At 35.9% G+C, this 26,061-nt stretch overlaps 1 protein-coding gene across 6 annotated transcripts in view; it reads right to left on the reverse strand.

Moving 5' to 3' along the window:
* Positions 1–26,061, reverse strand: part of LOC131152715 (origin of replication complex subunit 4) — a 51,193-nt gene extending 25,132 nt beyond the window's left edge. For 2 of the 6 annotated variants that reach the window (XM_058104533.1, XM_058104531.1), the window contains exons 1-4: positions 25,825–25,974; positions 25,432–25,522; positions 25,285–25,341; positions 14,176–14,223 (exon numbers count right to left, since the gene is read on the reverse strand). In XM_058104533.1, coding sequence (XP_057960516.1) covers positions 14,176–14,223; positions 25,285–25,341; positions 25,432–25,522; positions 25,825–25,934 — 306 coding nt within the window. In that variant the 5' untranslated portion in view covers positions 25,935–25,974. Of the gene's footprint in view, positions 1–14,175; positions 14,224–19,182; positions 19,262–25,284; positions 25,342–25,431; positions 25,523–25,824 lie in introns of those variants that run through there. The other 4 variants (XM_058104530.1, XM_058104534.1, XM_058104532.1 and 1 more) reach the window with 4 other exon arrangements.

Below are 26,061 nucleotides of genomic sequence, written 5' to 3' on the forward strand. Positions count from 1 at the left end.
GTGCGATATCCTACCTATGAAGATTGGCCATGTACTCCTTCGTTCTCCTTGGTTGGATGATTTAAGTGTGACTCAAGGACATGAGAACACATGTCTTTCATTATGATGGGAATAAAATCGTTTTTAAGTCCGCTCTACCAATGTACTAGGACAAAGAATCTGAGGTTAGTGATCATGTCCAAGTTACTCAAATTGAAGACACTACAAGCAAGGCAAGTGTTTGAAGACATCCAAAGTCCTTCAAACGTTCCTATTATAGAGTTTGTCATCCTTGATGAGTTTATTGATGCTAATTCTCAAGTCAAGTCTATGGTGCTGCCAATGGAACATGGTTTCTTGTATCACTCAACCACTGGATTTCAAATCCAAGTTTGCTTCTCCCTTTTGATTTTACAACATTTCAAATTTTGAAGCCAAGTTTTTTCTAACTAGGGGAGAGTTGATGTAGGACAAGAAGCAAGACCCTGGGACCCTGGGAAGACCCAAGTTGGAGACTACTTAAGAAGAATTGGATTGATAATTGTTGGGTTAAGTTAGTGTTTTATTATGTGTGTTTAGTATTAATTAGTATATGATTATGTGTATTTGGGAGTTTTTTGTAATATTTGTGTAAAGTAGGGGTATATTTGTAATTTAATGTCGTTTTAGGGGTTTAAGTGTAGTTTCATGTAAAGAGGCTTTCTTATGAATAGTGTATGAAAGCCATGTTGTAGGCAGTTGTTAATGAATTTGAATTGAATTGAACGTCAGTTTCCCCCCCTGGTATCTCCTCTCTCCTCCCTTCCCCTTCCTTCCTCTCTTCTAGTTTCTCCATGGCTGCAAAACCTTGATGCTGCCCCTGTATCACATGGTTAATAAAAATATAAGATAAGTAAAATAAAATACATCTCTTGAATAAGATGAGTTGTGTCTTCATTTCACACACAAATTTCTCTTTTTAAACCCTCATTTTCATTCAATCAAGAGACACAAAACCACAAAGAATGTTAATGGATTTAAATTGCTAAAAATAAATTATATGTATGACTTCAAAAGATTTTTTAAGTTGAGGAGTATGTTAAGGCTAAAATATTTCTCAACTATTAGTCCATTTAAAAATATATACAGCTTATATAGTTAGCATCCTTCTTTCTTTGTTCTCCCTCGCCTTTTTCTCCTCCCCCACAAGGCCTGAATTATCTGCCTTGATATGGCGCCAAAAAACACTCCCACATGTTTCAAAGCATCCTTCTTTCTTAGGTATTCCTCGCCCTCTTCTTTTTTGGTTGGTGGTGCCTTCGCTAATAATTCAATAGGGGCACCATGCAACAATGTCACTCTCTCAACTATCTGAATCTCAGTTATTTAATATCTATTTTATTAAGGTATAGAACAAATTCAAAAGGTTCATCTTAGCAATTTTATAAATATGGATAGTTGGAAGAAATTGAAGACAAGACACAGCCAAAAGCGCTTCTAGTTATGTTCATCATTTTCCCCACCATTCTCCTTCCCTTAAACATGTCTCATCCTTTCTTTTTATTTCTAGTTCACCCCTTTTGTGCATGTAATTTATATTTTTTTTCTTTTTATTTATTGTTTTGCTTTCAATTTTTTTCATTAGTTATACTTATATCATCAAAAGAAATGAGCAAAGTGATTCCAAGAACTCCCCATCTAAATTGTTTTTCCTTTGTGGAAATTATTTTTAAGTTCCAACATGTACAGACAACTCCATGCTCTAGCATCAATGTAATTCATGGTAACCAAGTGCTTCGAGTTCAAAAATCATAATGAAAAGGGTTCAACATCATATTAAATTCTAAAATCTTAATTAATAAATGTTATTATCATAATATAAAATTTGATGCCATGCATGTTTGTCTTTTTTTTCTAAGTTTTGTCCATAACAAAGCCAAGAGTATAAGAAACTAATGATTTTGATTGTGAACCTCTAGAACACAATCTATAATATGAGAAAATTTTAACCTAATTTTTTCTTTTCTCCCACAAATTAAAGTTCAAAACGTAAACACAAAAAAGCATGATTTCCTATTTGTTTTAATCCAATTGCCTTTTCTTTTTCGCTATTATATTGATTTTTAACATAGAATTTCTTTTAATATAAATTAGGTATAAATATATCTAACTAAAATTTAGGCAGTATCTATCCATACTTAATGCAATAAAATGTTAATTGGTGGGCAATATAATGACAAATTATATTAATCAATTATCAAATACTGAATCCTATCCCAAAGCATAACTGGAGACATCTTCTTCCCTGCAAAAATAAGAGCATACCTTTCCAAACAAATCCCCCACAAAACTGCAAAAATTGCACATTTCTACAGGGCCGAAGCATTCTTATATCCCTTTCAAAAACTGAAAAATAAATAACCAACAAATCTTTCATGGACTCCAGACACACTGAGTTCTCTCCAAATAAACCAAAAAGGTTGTTCCACAGCCTCCAAGAAAAGAGCAATGCAGGAAAAGGTAAGAAGCAGATTCTGAATTTTGAAAGCAAAGAGAACAAACATCTGGTGATAAAGTCTTAAAAGGCCTCCTACTCCGCAACAGATTGTTAGTCTTAACTCTACTAAGAATGACCAACCAAATAAAAGCCTTAATCTTAGAGGGGGACTTTAGCCTTCCACATGGGTCTATGAAGCAAAAAGACAAGCTTTTATTGGTTAAATGCTCAAAAAAAGATTTAGAAGAATACTCCCCAGAAGAATCAAGAATCCAAGAACAATAGTCTCTCATTTGGGAAAGGAGACTACCATACAACATAACTAATAAGGAGCCAAGTTCCCAAACCTCCCTATCATTAAAACCCCTAAGAAAATGGAAATCCCAATAGAAACCAGCCCCATTAGAAAAAGAAAGAAGAAATTGGTCATTATGCATAGAGGACAATCTAAACAAACAGGGAAAATATGAACAAAACAAAGAACCCCTCACCCAAATGTCTTCCTAAAACTAAACACAATACCCATTTCCCACGGTAAAATTTGTATAAGGGCCAAAGAAGCATTATCATAACTTGTGACACTTGTCCGATAGTTATTTTTTGACTAAACTCATAACAACCTAACTGAAACATTTGAGTTTTAAAAGATTTATAAATAAATAAATAAATAAGGAGAAATATAAAAATATTCCACAGGCAGCTAACGGGCCAACTTTCCCACATGAAGCTGCTCACACGTATGCAAGGCAGCTGGCCTCGGCCCACAAAGTGATCAACCAGTCCCTTAAGGGCAGTCAACCGGTCTGGGTAGTTTTTTGAAAAACACTTGTCTTCTTGTGATTGGCTGGCTTTCCTAGGTTTGCCACATGTCCCTGTGACAGGTGTCCTGCAACAGTCAGGACAGGGCTAACTACCCTATCTCGCACAGGGTAGTTATTTTAGTTTGAAATTCAAATTTTGAATTTAAGTTCCCTTCATTTTCCCTCCCTTTCCTTGTCTATAAATAGACAAGCCGTGAAGCTTCCTTGGGCATGCACAGCAGTGGGGAAAAGTTTCAGAGGACATGATTCCAAGCTAGAGAAGTCAAGTGTTTGATCCAATTTCTCCATTCCTCTAGTCATCCCATAATCCTTTTCTTATCATTCTCTCTCATTTTATCTTATTTTCTTTCATCATTCCTTGGTTGCTTATGCATATTTTCCCACTGCCATACATGCTAGTCTAATTCAGGTCAGCCTACTTTCATGTTTTTAAATTTCCATATATATTCAACATAAATATGTTATGATAATGAATGTTTGTGTTTTAAATGGATGAATGTTGTGTATATGTGCATTTTGGTGTGTAAATATAAATATTTTTGTGGAATAAGAGCATCTTCAGAAATATTCAAGCAAAAAAGACCACCATCTTTAATGACATCAAGGATCTCGATGAGCAGGAGATGGGTCAAGGGCTTAACACCGAAGGAAGGACAAAAGGGGTATTGTTGAAGAAGTAATTATAAGAGATCATTAGCCTTGAAGAGACCACCTGGAGGCAGAAATCTAGAGCCTTATGGCTCAACGAGGGAGATCAGAACACTAAATTTTTCCACCAGACTGCAAATGCTCACCGCAGGCTAAACACCATTTCAAGTATTGAAATCGGAGAGAATACCTTGGCTGAGGAAGGGGAAATTAAAATAGGCATTGTGAACTTTACATGGCCCTTTATTACAAAAATGAAAACTGGAAACCTGTTGAGGATGGAATAAATTTTAAATCTCTTAGCCCCTCTGCTGCAGAGTGGCTAGAGAGATCCTTTGAAGAAGCCGAAATCCTCCAAGCTTTCAGAGATTGCAATGGTGACAAAGTGCCCAGCCCTGATGGTTTCTCCTTAACCTTTTTTCAATGTAATTGGGACACTCAAACAAGACCATATCGACACTTTTGAGGACTTCTTTAAATCAAGTAGATTCAGGCGCAACATTAACACCATGTTTCTTACTCTATTCTAAGGAAAATTAAGGCTTTCAACATCAAGGACTTTCGTCCAATCAGCCTGGTGGGGAGTACGTATAAGATTCTTCCTGAAGTCCTTGTTAAAAGGATCAAAAGAGCCATTCCATAAGTTATCAGGCATGACCAACACGCCTTTATAGCAGGAAGACAGATCATGGATGCAGCCCTCATCACTAATGAGGTGGTGGATGCGTATCAGAGAGAGAAGCAGTGTGGCGTGTAAGCTAGATATGGAAAAAGATTTGATCACATCAATTGGAATTTTCTTCTTTATCTTCTTAGAAAGATGGGCTTCGAGGAGTGATGGTGTAGTTGGATTGCCCATTATATAAGTAATCCAAGCTTCTCAGTGCTCATTAACAGGTGCCACTCTGACTTCTTTGGCTCCTCCAGTGGTCTGAAACAAGGGGATCCTTTGTCTCCCGTCTTATTCATTGTGGTGGTGGATGTGCTGAGCTTCATGTTGGAAAAAAACAATGACAAAGAACTCCTTCAAGGCCTCTTGACAAGAGGGAGGCTCACTCTTACTGAAAGCACCTTGACAAACCTTCTGGTTTACTTCATGTCACTCCTCCCACTCTTGATTTCTGTTGCCAAAAGGGATCCTAAGGAAGTTCCTTTGGGGGAACTTGTGGGCATAATTCAAAATCCACCTAGTCAAATGGGGCCTGGTGAAACAGACAATCAATATAGGAGGTTTGGGTTTAAAGTCCCTTCACATTTTCAATAAAGCCCTTATTAGAAATTGGTTTTGGAGATTATAACTGACAAGGATCACCTTTAGCAGAATATTGTTGCAATGAAATATGGGCTTGAGCACAATGACTGGATCTCCTGGGATGGTAGAGGACCATATGGTGCAAGGGTGTGGAAATACATTAGGAAAGGCTGGAAAGACTTTTTCTCCTTTATTAGATTTCAGGCAGGGGATGGAGACGACGTTTATTTTTGGCATGATGTGTGGGTTTATCCGGAGGCTCTCAGTGTCCATTTCCAGCCATCTACAACATAGCTTGTAATAGAGATGCTTGCATTAGTCAGGCCCTTCAAGCATCAAGACAAGGGTTTTTCTAAAAAATATCCCTTTTCATAGAAATGTGGAAGATTGAGAACTTCACCATCTCACTGATTTCTACAGTCATCTTTGCAAGATTCAGCCTCAAACACTCATGACCTTGTTTGGTCCTCAAACAGGAAAAGGGTCTTCACTATCAAATCTTTTTGCAAAAAACTTTTTATCTAGGAGTCAATCAATATTCACTACCCTTGATCTCAATTATGGAAGACAACTGCCCCAAATAAGGTTGCGTTTTTTACCTGGGAAGCAGCTTATGGTAAGATCTTGACCCTGGATAACTTGTAGAGAAGTGGGTTCTCCATTGCCAACAAATGCACCCTTTGCATGGTTGAGGCTGAATCAGTAGACCATACCCTTCTCCATTGCCCCTGGACTAGAAATCTTAGGAATGTGGCTTTGACTCTTATCGGACAAAGGTGGGTTACTGCTAGATCTGTTGTAGGAGAGCTCTCGGCCTAGAGAGGGATTCAGACGACAAAGGAAAAGAAGAAGGCTCTGTCTTTCATTTCCTCTCGCAATTTTCTAGTGTGTATGGAAAGAGAGGAACAGGAGTTTTCAAAAACTCAATCTCGACACTTCAGCAAAGAGGAGTGGTTTACTACAGTTACTAGCTGGCATTGTGGACTTGTGGCAAATGTATTAAATGTAATTTTTTTTATTTTTGTGACACCCTTCAGGGTGCTTGATTTCTTGGACTTTGGTTTGGCATCCTCGTGATGCCCTTTTAATATATACTTTTTTTTCGGATCAAAAAACATATAAATATGTTTTGATAATGAATGTTTGCGTTTTGAATGGATAAATGCTGTGCATAAGTGTGTTTTAGTGAGTGTAATTAGGTTATTTCCATGTCCAGTATACAAAGTCATGAATACTACAGCATACAATGGTTTCAAGTGTACACGTGTTTAGCAAAATATAAGCATGTTTTGTAAAGGAAGAATTTGCATATTTTTAAGCATGTTTTTATGCTTTCATGTCTTTAAATTCAATTGCATGTCTAGGGATATGATAGATTGCAGGAATGCATGCAGAAGTCCAAATTATTGTGCAAATTGATTTTGCAAGTTTGTCTGCAGGCGGCCAACCGCTCATGAGTGGGCAGTCGACCAGTGTGAAGTAAGGTTGATGGTTGGTCGCCATTTACTGGCTGGTCGACGGTAGAACGCCATTTAGTGGTCAATCAACCAGATAGACCAGAGTGTGATTTAGTTTTCTGATATTTTCTGAGTCTCCCAGGGTGTTTTATGTAAATTCTTGATTGAATCAAGTCTTCTGGATATTAAGATTTGCTGGGTTTTATGGTTTTTCCTTAAAAAGAAAAAACCAAATTATTTCTTTTTTAGAAAAAAAAAAATGGGCTTCAAACATTTCTTTCCAAATTGGTTTCCAAATGGAGTTTCGAAATTATTTTTTTTTCTAAGAAACTAAAGTTTTCCAGGGTGTTTTCCAGGATGAGTTTGTGTCTTCAAAATCAGAGTTTTTTTTTTTTTTTTAGTTTAGATGTGTTTGCAGATGATATTGTATTAATTGACGAAACTAGGGATAGAGTAGAGGCTGAGTTAGAATTATGGAGAGAAGTTTTGGAATCTAGAGGCTTTAGGATAAGTAGAAATAAAACAGAATATATGAAATGTAATTTTAGTAAATGATAGGAGGAATATTGGAGACAAAGTTAAACTTGATGATGAAGAAATAAATAGCACTTGTAGATTTCGATACCTTAGATCTATTATGCAAGCTGAAGGAGAAATTGAAGATGATGTAATGCATAGAGTTAAAGCAGGTTAGGTAAAATGGAAAAGTGCTTCAAGTGTGCTATGTGATCGTAGAATACCCTTAAAATTGAAAGGGAAGTTTTATAGGACAGCTATAAGACCAGCTATGCTATATGGATCGGAATGTTGGGGCGACGAAGAAACATAATATTCAAAAAATAAAAGTTGCTGAGATGAGGATGCTTAGATGGATGAGTGGTATAACATTGAAAGATAAATTAAGGAACGAACATATTCGTGGTAAGTTAGATGTAACTCCTATAGAAGATAAGATAAGGGAGGGACGACTCAGATGGTATGGACACTTGCAACGTAGGCCTTATAGTGCACCTGTGAGGAAGAGTGACTTAGTTACTGTGGGGGGCAATAGAAGGGGTAGGGGTAGACCTAAAATAACTTGGGAGGAGATAGTGAGTAAGGATTTAATATCCTTAAATCTATCAAAAGAAACGGTCCAAGATTCCATGATCGCATAAATTGGCGGAAAATGATATATATAGCCGACCCCACTTAGTGGGACTAAGGCTTGGTTTAGTTGTTGTTGTAGAAATCAAAATTTTGAAAGAGTTTTCCTTAACTTTTGGATTACTTTTTTTATTTTTTCCCAAATTAAAGTCGTGTCCTTTCCAGGCTGATTTTGTGAATGCAAAATCAGAGTTTTCTATTAGAAACCAAAAGGGTTTTTCCTAATATTTGGATTTTAAAAAAGGAACTAGAGTTCTGTTTTCTAAATTAAAATTGTGTTTTCCAAGGTATTTTTCAGGCTCATTTTGGTCAATTCCAAATCAGAGTTTTCTATTTGAAAATCAGAATTGAAAAGAGTTTTCCTAAAATTGGATTTTCCAAAAGGTACTTAAATTTTGGCTTTCTAAATCAAAGGTGTTTTCAAAATTCGCAAAAATGCTTTTTTTTTAAATATGTTTTTGTGAACTACATGAGACTGGATCCCAAAAATGGGTATGTAGGCAACTTATTCTTGAAAAAGAAATAGAAATAAAATAAATAAATAAATAAAACCTTTTTCATAAATAGTTTTGTGCATTATTTTATTTCTTTTGTTTGTGTTGATAAATGAAAATGGAGGAATAAAATAGATTAGTGGGGTCTCCGTGAGGCTCATTCCTTCGTATAGATCCCATGAAATATTTCTTCATAGATTAGGAGAATACAAATATTTTTCCAGAAAATTAAAACAATTTAGGCATTTTTCCGCAAGCTGTTTCCCATCCTTTAAAGGTCGGTCGACCAGGTTTCCCTGAGAGCTTGAACAGCCAACCAGACCCCATGTGCAGTCTACCACTTCCTGTTTCTCTCTTATTTTTGTTTATTTTAAAAAAAAAAATTTCTCAAAAAATATTTTTTTGGGGAGACACGCATGTAATTACCACCGTAACCATTCTATGAGCAGTGCCGATAGGGTGCATAGTTAGTTAATTTTCCATCTGGAGAATTAATTAATTACATTCCCTACCCACAATTTACTCCCAAGCTCAAATATTTTCAAAAAAGGGGGAGGGGGGTTCTTTTCTTTTTTACCTTTTATAAAATAAAAATAAAGTGGTGACTATGCTTTTGACTTTAAAATAAAATATGCTGGCAAACCGATTGACAGGTTCCCTTAGCCCCTTTTTCAAAATCTGATCACCAAATTGCTGGATAATGAGCCTTGGGGCCCAGCATCAACAACGCTATAATTAATTTTATTTCATTTTAAATTTTAGAAAAATCAAAAAATAAAACAAAACAATAGAGCTTAATGAAGCTTCCTTTGTTTCTATTAGAGTAAATTATTACTATTGATTAATTATTTGATAATTTTTTTTCAATTATTAAATACTAGCGGTTGTACAATATATTAATTCAATATTGTCATCCATTATATAAAATTAAATTTAGTTCTTATTAATGATAACAGAAAGTTTTAATTCAACCATTATTAATGGACACAAACTTCTAATTCAATTCAGTTATTAGTAATGATAACAGAAAGTTTTAATTCAACCATTATTAATGGACACAAAATTCTAATTCAATTATAATTAGTTGTGCAAAATAATATTGCAAATTTATGAAGGGATTTCAAAATACAATCATTTTATTTATCATGTAATTCAAAGACATTTATTATCCAATTAAAAATTCAAAATCTAAATCTAAAATTGATTAGACATAATAAAAGCTCTAATAATAGTGGTAGTCCTAATCTACTCCTTTCAACAAAGAACTCTCTCTCTCTCTCTCTCTCTCTCTCTCTATGCATGCACGTATGCGTGTTGCAGCATTAAGTACATAAGTTGGAATATTAAATAAAATTTCAACTTTTATTATTTATATAAAAATCAATATTAAAATACCTAAATGGATTTAGTTTCATGTTTTATACTTTTCTAAAATACTTCTATAAACATTCCAAATTATGCTTGAAAAAATTTTTAGGTAACAAAATAGTTAGAAATTTTAATATTAAAATACTAAACAAACACAAATTAATGTAAATATATTGAAACTAAACCATTTTCAATAATGATAAAAAATAATTTTATAACATTTATATGGATATTTAATTTTATATCCAAGTTAAAAAAAAATCAATCATTACATATATTAATATCAAGCAAACATAACTTAAATTCTAATTCATTTAAACTCCGCCATTTTTTAAATAATACTATAAAAGTGGCAAGTATACTAAAAGTATATGCACAATTTTTTTAATGAAATAGGTACTAATTTTCTATAAATCAATGATATATGTTTTTTTAATTATTATAATTATCATTGAGTTCACTCTTCGGACTACATATTTTTTAATTTTCATTTCAATTTTTATAAATATATATTTATAAAATCAAGATTATTAAAAGAATAGGGGATAGGATCATTAAAATTAGGATAACTTTAGGCCTAGAGATGGTGAACGTCATAAGTGCATATGCTCCCCCGATAGACTTAGCAGAAAATCTTAAAAGACAATTTTGAAAAAATATGGATAGTATTGTACAAGAGATACCAATGTCTAATAAGAAATTCATAGGAGCTTATTTGAATGGTCATATTGGAAAGGATAATATAGGATATGAGAGGATACATGGGGGTCATGGATATGGAGATAAAAATGAGGCCGGTAATACAATCTTAGACTTTGCCATGTCTTATGATTTGATTATATTGAGTATTTTCTTTATAAAAAGAGAAGAACACTAAATAACCTTCAAGAGTGGGTATAATAAAAGCCAAATAGATTTCTTCTTAACTAAGAACGGGATTGTCTATCTTGTAAAGATTGTAAAGTTATTCCAGGTGAAAGTTTGGCTACTTAGCATAGAGTCTTAGTATTAGATATACATATTAAAAAATGGAAGAGAAGAAGTAGCATAAATCAACGCAAGAGAACTAGATGGTGGAACTTGGAGATAATATAATAAAATTCAAAGATAAAATGAACAAAGAGTGCGATTGGACAATAGGGGATAAGGTTGATGCAAATACTGTTTGGAATAAAATGGCAATTCCTATCGTAAGGATAGCAAACGAGGTTTTAGGAGATTCCAAAGGAAGATACTCGGGTAGTAAAGAAAGTTGGTGGTGGGATCAAGAAGTCCAAAAATCTATCAAGACAAAAAGAAACTGGTATAAAATATGGCAAAATCGTAGAAATATAAAAAATCTTTATAAGTATAAAGAATCAAGAAAAAATGCAAAAAAGACTAATAGTGAAGCTAAATATAGAGCTTATGATACTATATATACTAAACTAGGTACAAAAGAAGTAGAAAAAAATATTTATAAACTTGTTAGAGCTAGAGAAGGAAAATGCAAATATTTAGGCAATATAAAATGTATAAAGGACGAGAATGATAATGTCTTAATTAGAGACTAAGACATAAAAGAGAGGTGGCCGAGATACTACGATAAATTTTTTAATCAAAACCATAGTAAAAAATTGACAATTGAGAAGGAGACTAAAAATAGGAGATTTATTCACAAAATTAGAGTCCTTGAAGTTAAGATGGCATTAAAAAAGATGAAAAGTGGGAAATCTATAGGACCAGATAAAATACCAATTGAAGTTTGGAAATGTTTAGGAGATAAATGAATTATTTGGTTTCAACACTATTATAAAAACTAAGAAAATGCCAAAAGAATGGAAGAAAAGTATGTTAGTTCCTTTGTACGAACAAACAAAGGTGATATTCAAAACTGTAATAACTATCGTGGAATTAAGATTATAAGTCATATGATGAAATTATGGGAAAGGGTAATTGAGCATGGAATAAGATTAGAAATGAAGATTTCGGAAAATCAATTTGGTTTTATGCCTAGGAGATCAACAACAAAAGCTATTTATCTTTAAAGAAAGTTAATGGAAAAGTTTAGGAAAAAGAAGAGGGACTTGCATATGGTTATTATTGACCTAGAGAAAGCTTATGATAGAGTACCTAGCGAAGTTCTTTGGTGGGTCTTAGAAAAGAAGGGATTTTGTGGTAGATATATAGAGGTCATTAAGGATATGCATGATAGAGTAGTGACTAGCGTTAGGACTGTAGGAGGAGAATCTAGAGATTTTCCAATCACAGTAGGTGTACATCAAGGTTCTGATTTGAATCCTTATCTTTTTACTTTAGTAATTGATGAACTAATTAAGAATATCCAAATTGAAATTCCTCGATGTCTGTTGTTTGCAGGTGATATCATGTTAATTGATGATAGTAGAAGCAGAGTGGAATCAAAGCCAGAACTTTTGAGAGCTACATTAGAGTCTAAAGGGTTTAGGATAAGTAGGAATAAGACAAAATATAAGAAATGTAATTTCAGTAATGTAATGATTAGCAATAGAGAAGATTAAACTTGATAATCAAGAGATTAGTAGCACTGATAAGTTTAGATATCTTGGATCTATTATGCAAGTTGAAGGTAAAATTGAAGAAGATTTAGTATATAGAATTAAAACAGGTTGGGTAAAATGGAGGAGTGTGTCAGGTGTGTCGTGTGATCATAAAATACCCTTAAAATTAAAAGGAAAGTTTTAAAAGACAGCTACAAGGCCAGCCATGCTTTATGGTTCAGAATGTTGGGCAATTAAGAAACATCTACAAAAGATAAAAGTTGTTAAGATGCGAATGTTAAGGTGGATGAATGATTTAACATAAAAAGATAAAGTAAGAAATGAGCATATATGTAATAATTTAGGCATAGCACTGGGAGGGGCAGCTTAGATGGTTTGGGCATTTGAAACGCAGGCCTAGTAGAGCACCTGTTAGGAGTGAGTTAGTTATTGTTTCTAGCATGAAAAGGGATAGGGTTAGGCCTAAAATAACATGGACTAAGGTGGTGAGGAAGGATTTAACAGCCCTTAATCTAACTGAAGAAAAAGCTCATGATCAGGTGAATTAATGGAAAAGGATTCATGTAGCCGAACCCAACTACTGGGACTTAAGGCTTTTTTTGTTCTTATTGTTGATAAATATAATATATATATATATATATATATATATAAGGCTTAAAATCTCATATAATTTATATGTTAATTTTAGAACATGTATTTCTAATCCATGCATAGCACATGGTTTCTACTAGTGTGTGTGTGTGTATTATATATATGACAACATCCATAGACATGCTTCCCCTTAGTTACAATGACTTTAAACCTAAAATTTAATTGTAACATCACCATTTTCTTCTTTATAGTATAATTAATGGTTGTGATCTGCACATTTACATTGTCTGCAGAGATTTTCTCAATAGACGCCATACGATAGCCCTCAAGACAACGCAAGCCACAAAGCATGCTGAAGAAACCAAAAAGCATGCTGAAGAAAAGCAACTCAAATCGACCATTCCAAAATGATGAATTTTAGCTGAAAACAAATAAATATCAGCCAAGGACTAAGGAGGAACACTGCATGCCAGACCAGAAAAACAACTAGCAAACATGTCAGTTACAGATCAAGCAGCACAGGACAACAGAACCCAGCAGCTACAAGAATTGGGAAAGAAGCACATGCATGAGGAAGATCAGAAGCAAGCAGGAACCTAACAGAACAACACCAAGTCAGCAGCAAAGCAGCCTGAGAGGACCTGCAAGCATGAAGTGACCCATGCAGCATTTTGGGTGAAATCACAGGACATGGAAAAAAACCCCTCTTGGGCTTCAAGTAGTGCCCATGACCACTACAAACAGCAGCCACCACAAAAACCAGCAACTATGGCAGCCAGGTAGGAATCACAGCCTTGAAGAACATATGCTAGAATTCCAGAAATAAAGAAAAAGAAGACAGCCACAATCACAACCAAAGCCCAAACAAAGGCATGTCACAGACAGCGATCCGGTGGCATGATTGCCAGGAGGCCCTAGCTTCTTCTATTCTTCCCAACCACATTTATCACCTCTTAAACATTATCTTATTCCCCTTAATGGGTATCATTCAACATTTGTTGACCCCTCCATGTGCAAACAGGCTGCATATGTAGGGATATCTTAACGCTTGTTATACATTATTGGCCCACAAAACTTAAGCTTTTAGGTGAAGTCATGTCTTAACACCTACCATGTGACCACATAAGAGTTTATACAGAAATGCTGTTTCAATACATGGCCACATTCACACTGCTAGTTTAGGAAAAAGTGGTACTTTTGAAACTTGTTCTAAAAGTAAGATAAATTGTTTTGTGGTAAAGAAAGCTATGAAACCTATTTATCACTAAAATCAATGCACTGCATGTAACCAGTACATTCAATTGTTGAAACTATAATCTTGTGGTAACATGATACATTTTCAATTTGGTTCACTAAATTATTATATTGCAACTGAGTTAAGAAAATCATCAAGAAAAAGGAAAACTCAGCATACAAAACCTAACCTTGAGTGCGCAATTGTCATCGCTATGCAGATATCCATTCAATCTAATCTGCAGAAAAATATCTAACTGAAGATTACTCGCAATTACAAAGCATGATTCTCAAAGGAAAACAAGAAATGGAAAAGAAAATAGGGAGATGGAGGAAGGAATTTGACATACCAGGCAAAAAGAGTTCACACACACACACACAATGTTGTGTGCAAATCAAAGTACAAAAAATTCTTTCACAAGACAAAATTAATACTATCTGTAACATTCTGCTCAACCAGTCATCCTTATCCACCATATCAAAAAGTCAAAATCTGTAACCAATTACATTTAAGCACTAAGAGAGGGGTCTCCTCTCCCTCAGAAGCACTCCTATCTCTCTCCACTCAAACTAACCAAAAAATGCAAAATGAATAAGAAAGAGGGCTTTCTTCCTCTCAGTACAAGAATGAACACCTCTCAAGTTCAAAAGAACCATAAATCATGGCTGGACTCATGGCTGTTTCCTTTTTGGGCAGCCATATTTTGCTTAGGGTTTTAGAGTAACCTGAGCTCTGATACCATGTAGAGAATGAGAATGAATCAATTGTATATTCAATTGTGTATTCTTTACATACTCGGGTCCCTATTTAACATGTACACACAGAATAAAATATGGAAAAACAGAAGAGGACACAACTTGCAGTTGAGATATGTGTAGTTTAGCTTCGGTGGGGGGTCTCAATTTATAGCCTCTGGCTTGTGGCAAGATCTCATGGTAGGTGGTGGTGGCTCACCCACCATGGTAGGTGGCCATCATTCACCAACCGTGGCCGTTGTTCACACCGCTGGCCATCATTCCACACATTGCCAGCAGGTCTGCAGCAGCTTACTAGATTCCACAACTGAACAAGCTAAACCTCAAAAAATAAATAAATAAATAAATATTTTTCGAGACCGAAAATGCAAAAGAAAATGGTGTTGTGCTGTTCAGTTGAATTTTCACACAAATAACATCTATTCACCAGAGTAATCCCCCCTTAATTTGGAGACTCATGATGGTCAAAAATTTTCCACATGCTGCATACCAAGCAAAAGAAGCTACTTTTCAAGGAGCTCAAGTCTTCCATATTTCCTTCCAAGGAAAGTTAGCCCGCATGTGCACAGCAATATCCTTTTCAATGGCCCTACGATACGATTTTACATCTAAATCCCCTTTATTCAGTTCCCATCCAGCAGAATCTTCCCCATATAAATTTAACCACTCTCTAAAGCTAGGCAAATAATCTACTGACATCCTCTAGTCACTAATCTTGTGCATGTCTTAAAAAAATACACACCCCAAACCATGGAACCAGTAGAAGAATGCACATAGAAACTAACCAAAGAATTTACAAAGAACTGTCAATATTCTAGAACAAACCAGAAGAAAAAACTAATAATAACAAACAAAGAAGAGGAACAATCAATTCAACAGATTCCTCCAATCTCGCTGAACTTCCATAAAAGTAACTCCCTTATAACACCCAAAACAAAGCACCGCAAAGAGGCCAAGTAGTGAATCTTTTCCAAAACAAGCTGCTAATTCAATTTTTTTCCCTGAAAAGATCCATACATTATGCTTCAGCCATAACCCCCACAAAACTACAAAAATATCACATTTCCAGAGTACAGCCCTATCCTCCTTCTTCCAAACCCTCAAAAGAAGCAGCGAACAGTTCCTCCACCAATGCTCGCATACCCAATTTTCTTCCAAAACACCAAATAACTTAGTCTAGATCCTCCAAGCAAAATCAGAATGTAAAAAAAGAAGAGAGGCTGTTTCAGAATTCAAATGCACAGCACACAAACATCCGGAGATATAGCCTTCTCTCCTGATCTGCAACATGTTCTTGGCATTGATTTTTTAAGCAAAATCAGCCAAATGAAAGCCTTAGTTTTTGGGGAACTTTAGCCTTCCAAATAAATGGATATAGTGGGGAAAAAAGAGTTGTAGCAGATCAAAAACTCAAAAGATTTACAAGAATAAACCCAAAATGATCCAAAGACCAAAACTGAACATCCCTATCTGAAGAAAGATGACAATTAATCATATAATGATAACAAGGAAAAAAGTTCCACTAGCTCTCTACTACCAAGAAATCTTCTAAATGAAAGTTCCAAGAGACCAAAGGGCTAACCAAATCAACTGCAAAGAAGGAAACCACATTACTCTGCCCTAAGCTCAACCAGAAGATACGAGGAAAAGATGTGGATAAATCATTATTCCCCAACCACAGGTCTTTCCAAAAACGAATCTAAGAACCCCTCCCCACTACAAATTTTAGTGTGAGGAGTGAATAAGGGATAAATATGAGAGAAAGATCTCAATGGACTCTCCGAAGGGCATCGCAAACTAACACTGGTATCTCACCCATTCTCACCCAACCCAAACTTACTTCTAATCACTCTATGCCAAATGAACAATCTTCAAGGGCAAAACACCATAACCATTTAGCTAAGAAAGTGATGTTTTTAGACGGCAATGTCCCAAGAAAACCCAGCCCTCCCTCCAATTTAGACCTACAAACCTCTACCCAACTTACTAAATGATCCGAATGACCCCCGTCTCTCTCTTATTAGCAATCCCCACTGGAATTTTAAAATTAAACAAATAATATAATGAGATACTAGATAAAGAGGCCCGAGTAAGAGTGATTCTACTCGCAACAGAAAAAGAAGCCCCTTTTCCATCCATCTAGCTACTTGGCCACCCTTTCTACTACTAGATTTCAAAACTCTACAGAACTGGGATTACCCCCCAAAGGAACCACTAAATAAGTCAAAGATCAATCCAAATTCCAAAAGACCCCGCCCCACATCAGAAGATTACTCACTAGCTCGCTTAATAGGCATATTTATAGCTACTAAACCACTTTTCCTTTTGTTTATTTAAAGCCCTAACACCCTCTCAAAAACTTGGAGGATACCCAAAATACTTTTAATGAAGGGAGATGATCTTCTAAAAAGAAGATGGTGCCCTCTGCAACTGAAGATGAGAAATTACCACTCCCTCTCTCCCCACTTCCAACCATTTCACCAACCTCCGATGCACAACCCTATCCACCAACCCCGATCCATAGACTTCTAATTTTAGTTTTCTTAGAACTAAAGCAAACAGTTGTTGTTCTAAGCAATTGTCAAAACAAAAATACTCCATGCGAGTCCTGTTCTTAACGCGATGGTCTGTGTTGAACAATTACGTAAAATGGAAGACCTAACCTTAATAATAGGTCTCTCCCTCTATTTATAATATATGTCAAGTACAATGCCAATGACCATAATACCCATACTAACTCACACTTATTAACATAACTCTTAACACAATAATAATGATGCTAAATGACTAAATAACCACTAACATTCCCCTTCATGCTAGAGAACGTATATCATATGCTCCTCACTTGTTACAAATGAATTCCACACAAGCACCTCCCAAGGCTTTAGTTAATAAATTAGCAAGTTGAAACTCAAACTTCACATAAGTGGTTGTAATGAGCTTCTTTACAAGTTTCTCCTGAATAAAGTGGCATTCAACTTCAATGTGCTTTGTTCGCTCATAGAAGACTAGGTTGGAGGCAATATGAATAGTAGCTCGATTATCACACATTAACTCTATAGGTTAAGAATGTGGAAAACCTAGTTCTTTCAACATGATCTTCAACAAAACAAGTTCACATGTAGTGTGCACCATAGCCCTATACTTTGACTCAACTCTTGACCTAGCCACCAAAATTTGTTTCTTACTTTTCCAAGACACCAAATTACCCCTGACAAAGATACAGTAATCGATTGTGGATCTTCATTCGAAAGGCGGCTTGGCCCAATCTGCATCTATATATCCCTGAATAGTGTGGCCCCAATCCTAATATAAGAGACCTCTCCCTGGTACACCCTTAAGATATCTCAAAATGCGACTTACTGCATCCCGATGACTTGTTCTCGGGAAATTGAGAAACTGACTCACAATACTTGTTGCTAAGGATTAATCCGGTCGAGTGACTATAAGACAATTCAACTGTCCAACAAGTCTTTGGTATCGCCCTGGATTAGGGAACAAATCACCCATATCTGGCAGTAACTTACTATTGAGATCCATGAGTGTATCAACAGGTTTGGATCCCAACAGCCCCGTCTCATCTAAAAGATCAAAAACATACTTCCTCTGAGACAAGACAGTTCCTGTACAAGATCTTGATACTTCTATACCCAAGAAGTACTATAATGGTCCCAAATCCCTTTTCCTAAAACTTAGTCTGTAGGAAATGCTTTAGGATTTGAATACCTTGATCATCATCACAAACAATAACAATATCATCCACATACACTATAAGCAGAATCCTTCCAAATGGAATATAGCGATAAAATACAGAATGATCTACTATATACCATTGAAGGCCAAACTCAAGTACTACAGTACTAGAGTGACCAACCATGCCCTTGGAGACTTTTTTAAACCATAAAGTGACTTCTTAAGCCGACACACTAAGCCTGAATCCCCTTGGGCAACAAACCCAAGTGGTTGCTCCATATAGACCACCTCCTGAAGATCACCATGTAGGAAAGCATTCTTCACATCTAACTGGTGTAGAGGCCAATGATAGGCAGTGGCTAAAGAGATGAACAAAGGTAGCGAGTTTGGCTACAGGGAAGAACGTGTTTGAATAGTCCAAGCTATACAACTGAGATTATCCCTTAACAACAAGGCGGGCCTTCAATCGAGCCACGGAACCATCTAGAATAACCTTCACAACGTACACCCAACGACGGCCAAGCACAGACATATCAAGAGGAAGACGTACTAAGTCCCAAGTATCATTATCCTATAGAGCATGCATCTCTTCTATCATTGCATTCCTCCACCCAAAATGGGACAAGGCTTCAAAAATAGATTTTGGTGAGCAACAGAAGAGAAAGAACTAACAAAACAGTAATATAAGGGTGACAAGAAATCATAACAAACAAAATTAGAGATTGGATATTGGGGACAACCACGTTTACCTTTTCAAATAGCAATGGGCATATCAACATCTTGGGAAATAGGATCATCTGACAAGGGAACTAAAGGCATAGAAGTGAAATCTACAGGAGGCTCTCCTCCCTTGAGTCGCCATGTGTATACCTGCAAAATGGGATGATCCAAGTGATGAGAATGACTCAAACTGGATGAAGATGTTGGAGGATTGGGCACAAATATTAGGTTAGGATATGGAAAACAAGGCAAAGGAAAGGACTTATTAAGGTCAACATAACTCAAGGAACCAGAGTAGTATGATATAAACTCAAAAAAGGTCACATTAGCAGAGACAAAAAATCGATGTAAAGTAGGGCTATAATATCGATATCCCTTTTGAGTATAGGAATTCCCTAGAAAAATGCATTTGATAGCACGAGGATCTAACTTATCCAATCCTGAAGTTAACTGACGGACAAAAGGCACAACCAAATATATGAGGAGGAAGGGAGAACAAAGGAGCCTTAAGGAAGATAACTGAATATGGGATTTTACCACCAAGGACAGAGGATGGCATTTAATGAGAGAGCAAGCAATGAACACGGCATCACTCAAAAAACTTTGGGTACATTCATTTGATGCAATAGGGTATGAGTGGCTTTGAAAATATGTCTGTTTTTTCGTTCTACAACTCCATTTTGTTGTGGAGTGTGGGCACAAGAAGACTGATGGATCATACCCGAATTAGTCATCTAGGTACTAAATTGGGTAATGAAGTACTTCTTAGCATTATCACAACAAAGCATCTTGGCTGGCATATCAAACTGAGTCTTTATCTGAGAACATAAGGCACAAAAGATATTAAACAAATCAAAAAGATATTTCAAATGATCTTTAATAAAATACAACCAAGTCATACAAGAGTAGTCATTGACAGATGTAACAAAGTACCGAAACCCCAATTTCAACGCAACATGAATTAGACCCCAAACATCATAATAGACGAGCATGAAAGGACTATCTGCCCATTTGTTGACTCGAGAAGCAAAGGGAACACAATGATGTTTTGCCAACTGACAAGACTCGCACTCAAGACCAAACATAAAACTCAAGGTAGGAACTCAATGTTTTAATTTGTCTAAAGACAGATGGCCAAGGCGACAATGGATTTGAAGTGGTGTAGCAGCGGCTGTGCAGGCAATGGGAGATGAGAGCGACTCAAAGTAGTAGAGTCCACGATCCTCACGTCCTACGTCCTATACTAATTGTCTTCCTCGTCTTCAAATCCTAAATAATCATAAATTAGGAAAGAAGATTTCAGAGCAGTTTAGTGCCTTTGTAAGCTTACTAACTGACAAAAGATTGAATAGGGACTTAGGAATACATAAAACAAAAGAAAGAGAGATGGAGGGAGTAGGATTTACTATTCCTATCCCTTTAACTGTAGTTGTGGACCCATCAGCAAAGGATAACTTGAGGTAAATTTTTAGAATATTGGAGAGCAGAAAAGAAGTTGGTTACACCTATCACATGGTCAGTAGCAGTAGAATCGATAATCCAAGGACACTAGTGGAGAGATACCAAATGACATATAAACTATAGGATTACCCTTCTGAGCAAAAGATGCAATGTGATGAGATGCTTGTTGGGATGTTTGATACTATAGGAACCTTGAATACTCCTCCTCCAAGATAGTTATAGAACGTTGTTATGCCCGACGATAGTAACACATGCACAACCTCGTTACAGCAGCAAATCAGAAATACACAGTGAACAAAATGCCCTTGAGATTCTAAAAGTGAACTTCTAGACCAACCAAAACAATCACAAGTGAATTTTCAGACCAACGGAACCAAACACAAACAAGTCAACCATTGATTCAACCACAAACAAGTCACCAACAACTGGACATAGCACTGCCATAACCCTACAAAATCAATCTATAAATGCTGCCACTGCTCCAAGTGACTTAAACAACCAAACATGGCACTGCCACAACCCTACCCAACAAAATCAATGATAAATGCTTCCCCTGCTCCAAGAGACTTAACACATCCCCAAGAAACCAACATGCAGCTGTAACAGCACCAAACAGCCTCTATACAGTAGAACATCTGAACTACACAGCAAACAACATCCTCCGGGAAATCATGGACACATTGCAACACACAACGTTAAACAACCAGAGCAAATCACAAGCACAAAATGAACAAGAAAGATAAAAAATGAATCAAGAACACAGCAAAATCACTGTTTCAGACCTCAATGAACTCTATAATTACTGACCAACAGCTTCAGGCATTAGCAAGCAAACATACCCGGAATGCCACACATGAACAACTAAAAAAGGTGATATCTTTGGACAAAAAAGATGACAAACAACTCGATATTATGATGTGAGGAAGGACTCAAGACATTGGCGAGGAAATCAGAACAAAATGGCTGCTCAAAAATGTCTCACGCGCCAGTGCATGGGGTCGGCACTGCCGGCTTTCTGCCAGTGCGTGGGAGCGCATGGAAGATCCTCTCGCTATGAAATTTTGAGGGCTGGCGGATCGGCAGGTTTTGTGGCTTGTTATGTGGTTAGTTTTGCAAAATATGAGGTATTTTTTGAGGTGTTGAAGAGGACAGCAGCATCCAGGATTTTTCGGGACTGCAGTAATTTCTAGCAACTGCGGAAGCTGCTCCTGGACTTCAATGATGCTGATGACCCTTCTACTGCAGTAGGTTGCGTGGTATTATGATATTAAGGGTTTGATTTAGCGGTGGTAGTGCAATTAGGGTTTAGGATGGATATTGCTCTGATACCATGTTGAATAATTGGGCAAAATGGAAGACCTAACCTCAATGATAGGTCTCTCCCTCTATTTATAATATATGTCAAAATACAATGCCAATGACCATAATACCCTTACTAACTCACACTCATTAACATAACTCTAACACATAATAATAATAATGCTAATGACTAAATAATCACTAATAGATATTAGTAAGAGTGGGGTCAAAGAAAATGGAGTTTACAAGTTCTAGCATGGACAGAATGTCAAGTCATAGAGTATAGGATGTCTATTCCAAGTCATGGGAGTTTACAACTGGAAAAATGTCACTAATCCATTAACAAACATTTAGTGACAATGGAAAATGTTTCTTGCTGCATTCAAGAGTTGCTTCTTGCAGGGCTTTTAGTTTCCTCTTTCCAATAGACATATGCCCAAGCACAAGAGATACCTAGGGCATCTAGAATAAGGATTAATGACTCAATAAATATAAGTCCATGGCTACTCATTAATGAGACAATATCAAAAACACAATTGTGTGTTCTTGTTTGGTTTATTGAGACAGGTGCTCCTTGAGGCTGTGTGAGTGTGCTCCTTGGTGTCAAGGGTTTAGCAATAAAATAAGAGTGAAAATTGTAGATGACTAGAGACTATACTTATGTTACTTCATAATTCGTAATTGCTTGGAGGAAATGGGACAAGCCAAGACCAAATCATGTTAATTGCCTAGTGTCATGGTGTTAGTGTGCTTGTTTTCAAGTGTTTTTCCTTAAAGAAAATGGCATTAAAGCCAAAGGTTCAAGGATGATTGAGACAATGTGGTTCAAGATGTTGAATATGGAAAGCATATGGGCAATGAGGTTCATGATCAACTCGCTCGAAAGGAATGACAACCTTAGCATATGGCAAATTATGATGAAGGACTTTTGGTGTAACAAGGGGTAATGAAGGGGTTGCATGAGCGGAATCCAAATAAGAAGGACATGAAAAAGCAAGAGGGACATCAATTGATAGATTTTTCTAGTTAACCATTGCTCAGAATGTTATGTGTAGTGTTTTGAATAAGATGTAACCTTAAAATAAAAAAATTAAAAAAATTTAAAAAAAAATAAAAAAGGAGAACTCAGAAGATTTGCATGTCAAAATCACTAACAAATATATTATTTTTAAAGAATAATTTGTATTGAATTGATGATGAAGAGAAGAATTTCCTAAGAGCCATCTTCATGCTTTCAAGAAGTTCATAACACATGTATCTAAAATCGATGTTATATGGAAGATGATGACAAGGAGTTGTAGCAATTTCTACTAACTTCTCTCCAAAAGTCATAAGAAACAGTGATCATGAGTTTGATAGTGGGAAAATAGACTTGAAACTTGATGGCATGATAGATGAGTTACCATAGGATGACAAGATGAAGAAACCATCCCCTTCTACTGAAGGTGGGACTTTGGCAGCCGGTTCTAGAAGGGGAAGAAGCAATATGAGGGGTAAGGATGAAAAATACAATTCTAAATCAAATCCTAGACCATAGGGGGCATAGTGATAAGAATGCTACTATTGTCAAAAAATGGGCGGCATCCAATTATACTGCAAGAAGCTGAAAGAGGTAAAAGAGTTGAAGAGAAGGCATGAGGAAAAAGGAGAAACAAAAGGCAATTGGTAGTTTGGATGAAAATTGTGATGAAGAGATGCCATTAACAATGTCAGGAACGAGATAAAATTTACAAGATGCAAGTTGCTCGAGTTGTGTTGATCTGACCATGGTTCCATGAGTTTGCAAAGAGGGAGCATTTTGAAATTTACAAGGAACGCAAAGAGTATCTATCCTCTATAACTCAAAATGAGGAGGAAGGAAAAGTGATAGCTATAGACAATATGAACAGTGTTTTAAAAGGTGAAGGCGTAAGGCATTTTAACCTTTAAAAGGTAATGCATAAGCCCTAAGGCATTGGAACCTAAGCCTTTTGAGATTTTACTTTTAGACATAAATAAATTACATAAAAATTTTAAAAAATAAAGAAATAATTAAGAAAATAACAAAATAAAATGTTCTCCTTGAAGGCCATTCAAAAAATTCTAACATTAATTCATTAAATAAGTCATCCAAGGGATACCTATAAGATTGCAAAGTCTAATTATTTTGAAGACCTAAGATACAACTCTCAAATTTTTGGAAAAGTTGAGGTTCAAGAGTTCTAGAATCAACTCCAACATTCCTTTCATATAAACATGTAGTTAAAATTTTCTAACTATAACCAACTTGAGATTCACACACCCAAAATGCGTAAGATCCTAAATAAAAAAGTGCAAAAAGGTGTGTCTTTTGTACAAATGTGTAAGCCTCGATGTGTAATGTGCTGGCTTAATTGGATTTTGTGACCTCAAGGTGTTTTAGGCATACCTTGTCCTAAGATGAATCTCAATTGAGCCTTTTAAAACATTGATATGAATACTAGGGCAAGTGTTGAAAGTATGAAGAGAGCAATTGGGGTATGTTCCAAGATTTGGGAATTGGGATAATTTCGTATATTTGGGAAGAATTGATGAATAGGGCAATAGATACTCTACTCGAGGTGGATTTATACAAATTAGTAGAAGTTTCCTCGTTTCAATTCAAAGAATGTGTTTTTTCTTGGATTTTTAGTTTCCTATTTTCTATAGACTTTCAAGCCAAGCACAAAGGAGTACGAGGGCAACTAGAACAGGGTCAAATGAGTAGATAAATATGTGATTACGAGTAGGGTTTAGAGTGTTAGAAACATAATTGTGTGTACTTGACCGGCATAGCTTGAGAGGTCCTTCATAAGGCTTTGTGCTAGCATGCTATTGGATGTAATGAATTCTAATATTAAGAGTAATCATCGTGAATGATTTGAGGTTGTTCTTTCTGTTATTTCACAAGTAACCATGGGCATGCACAACATGCATGCTCCATGGCCTCAAATTTTCCACTTTATAAAGAAGATAAGTAGATAGAATCAAGGCATGTTTTGAATCACTTAATAGTATGTCAAAATGTCTATTTCTTCGTATTACTTTCTTATTAAATGTTTAACTGAAAAATTTGGAGGAGTTTTTTGGGAATTTGTTGAAGGAAAATGGAGATTGAAAATTATTTTCTCTTCACTTAATCAATAGTAGAGATTAGATGTGTTTGGTGGAGTGCAGCAAGACTTAATTATCTGGTGTGATTTCCTTGTGCTTTTTGTTTGCTTTTCCTCTTTAACATATTCAATGACCATGGACAGTCAAAGCAGCACATAATCTAGTTAAACATTGTTTATCACAATTTCCGGCTAAGGGGGAAAATATTCAACAAAGCAAAGCAAAGCAAAAGGATGGTAATTCTTTAAATAAAGTCATACCACTGATATCATTTCAGGATATTCTTGCAATAAATCTGTAAGAACAAGCTCCAACACCTGGAAGGGAAAAAACAAATAAATACAGTAACAAATTTCAAAATCAGTCGAAATAGTTCAATTAAACTTAAATCCAAACAAATGGCATACCGCAATTTTCCCAGAACCACGGGGACCAAGTAGTAGGATTGAGTTGTTACAGGTCTCAGTAACTGAACTTGATATTATGAACTTCAGCTTGCTGCAAATCAAAAATCCTTTTAAATGTTATGCATGAACTCATTTATAAAATTAAACATACCAACCCAACAAATAAGGGAACAAAAAACCCAAAAATACATGTATCTTTCGCTGGTGAGAAACACGAAGAAAAGAAAGAAAACTAAAATTCTGAATACACGCTCAATTTTTTTCTGAAACCTGAAAATTGGATTTCTTTTGCTTTAGTCCTAAACAACGAGAAGTCTCTAAGATTGATTTTTCACTTCTTTGTTTGGTGGTTTTCTGAGCATCCAAAGAGGTGGTGGGGGTATATAAACGCACCTGTAGTTGCTATCGGGAGAATCAGAGAGAGGTCTGAAGACGTAACTAGGGTTACAGAGTCTGCTCCGAAGGAAGGTTAGGGCTTTCTCCGCATGATTTTCTCGCACCATGATTTTCTCAGTTGAGGAACAGAGATCAGGAGTAATGGCGGGAAAATGGAGAAAACGTTAACGGGTACAGCTATGTATATACACCAGTCTAGTAGCGCCAGCGCAGAGGAGTGTGCGACCAACACTT

This window comes from Malania oleifera, chromosome 4, assembly GCF_029873635.1.
Source record: "Malania oleifera isolate guangnan ecotype guangnan chromosome 4, ASM2987363v1, whole genome shotgun sequence".
Taxonomy (NCBI): Eukaryota; Viridiplantae; Streptophyta; class Magnoliopsida; order Santalales; family Ximeniaceae; genus Malania; species Malania oleifera.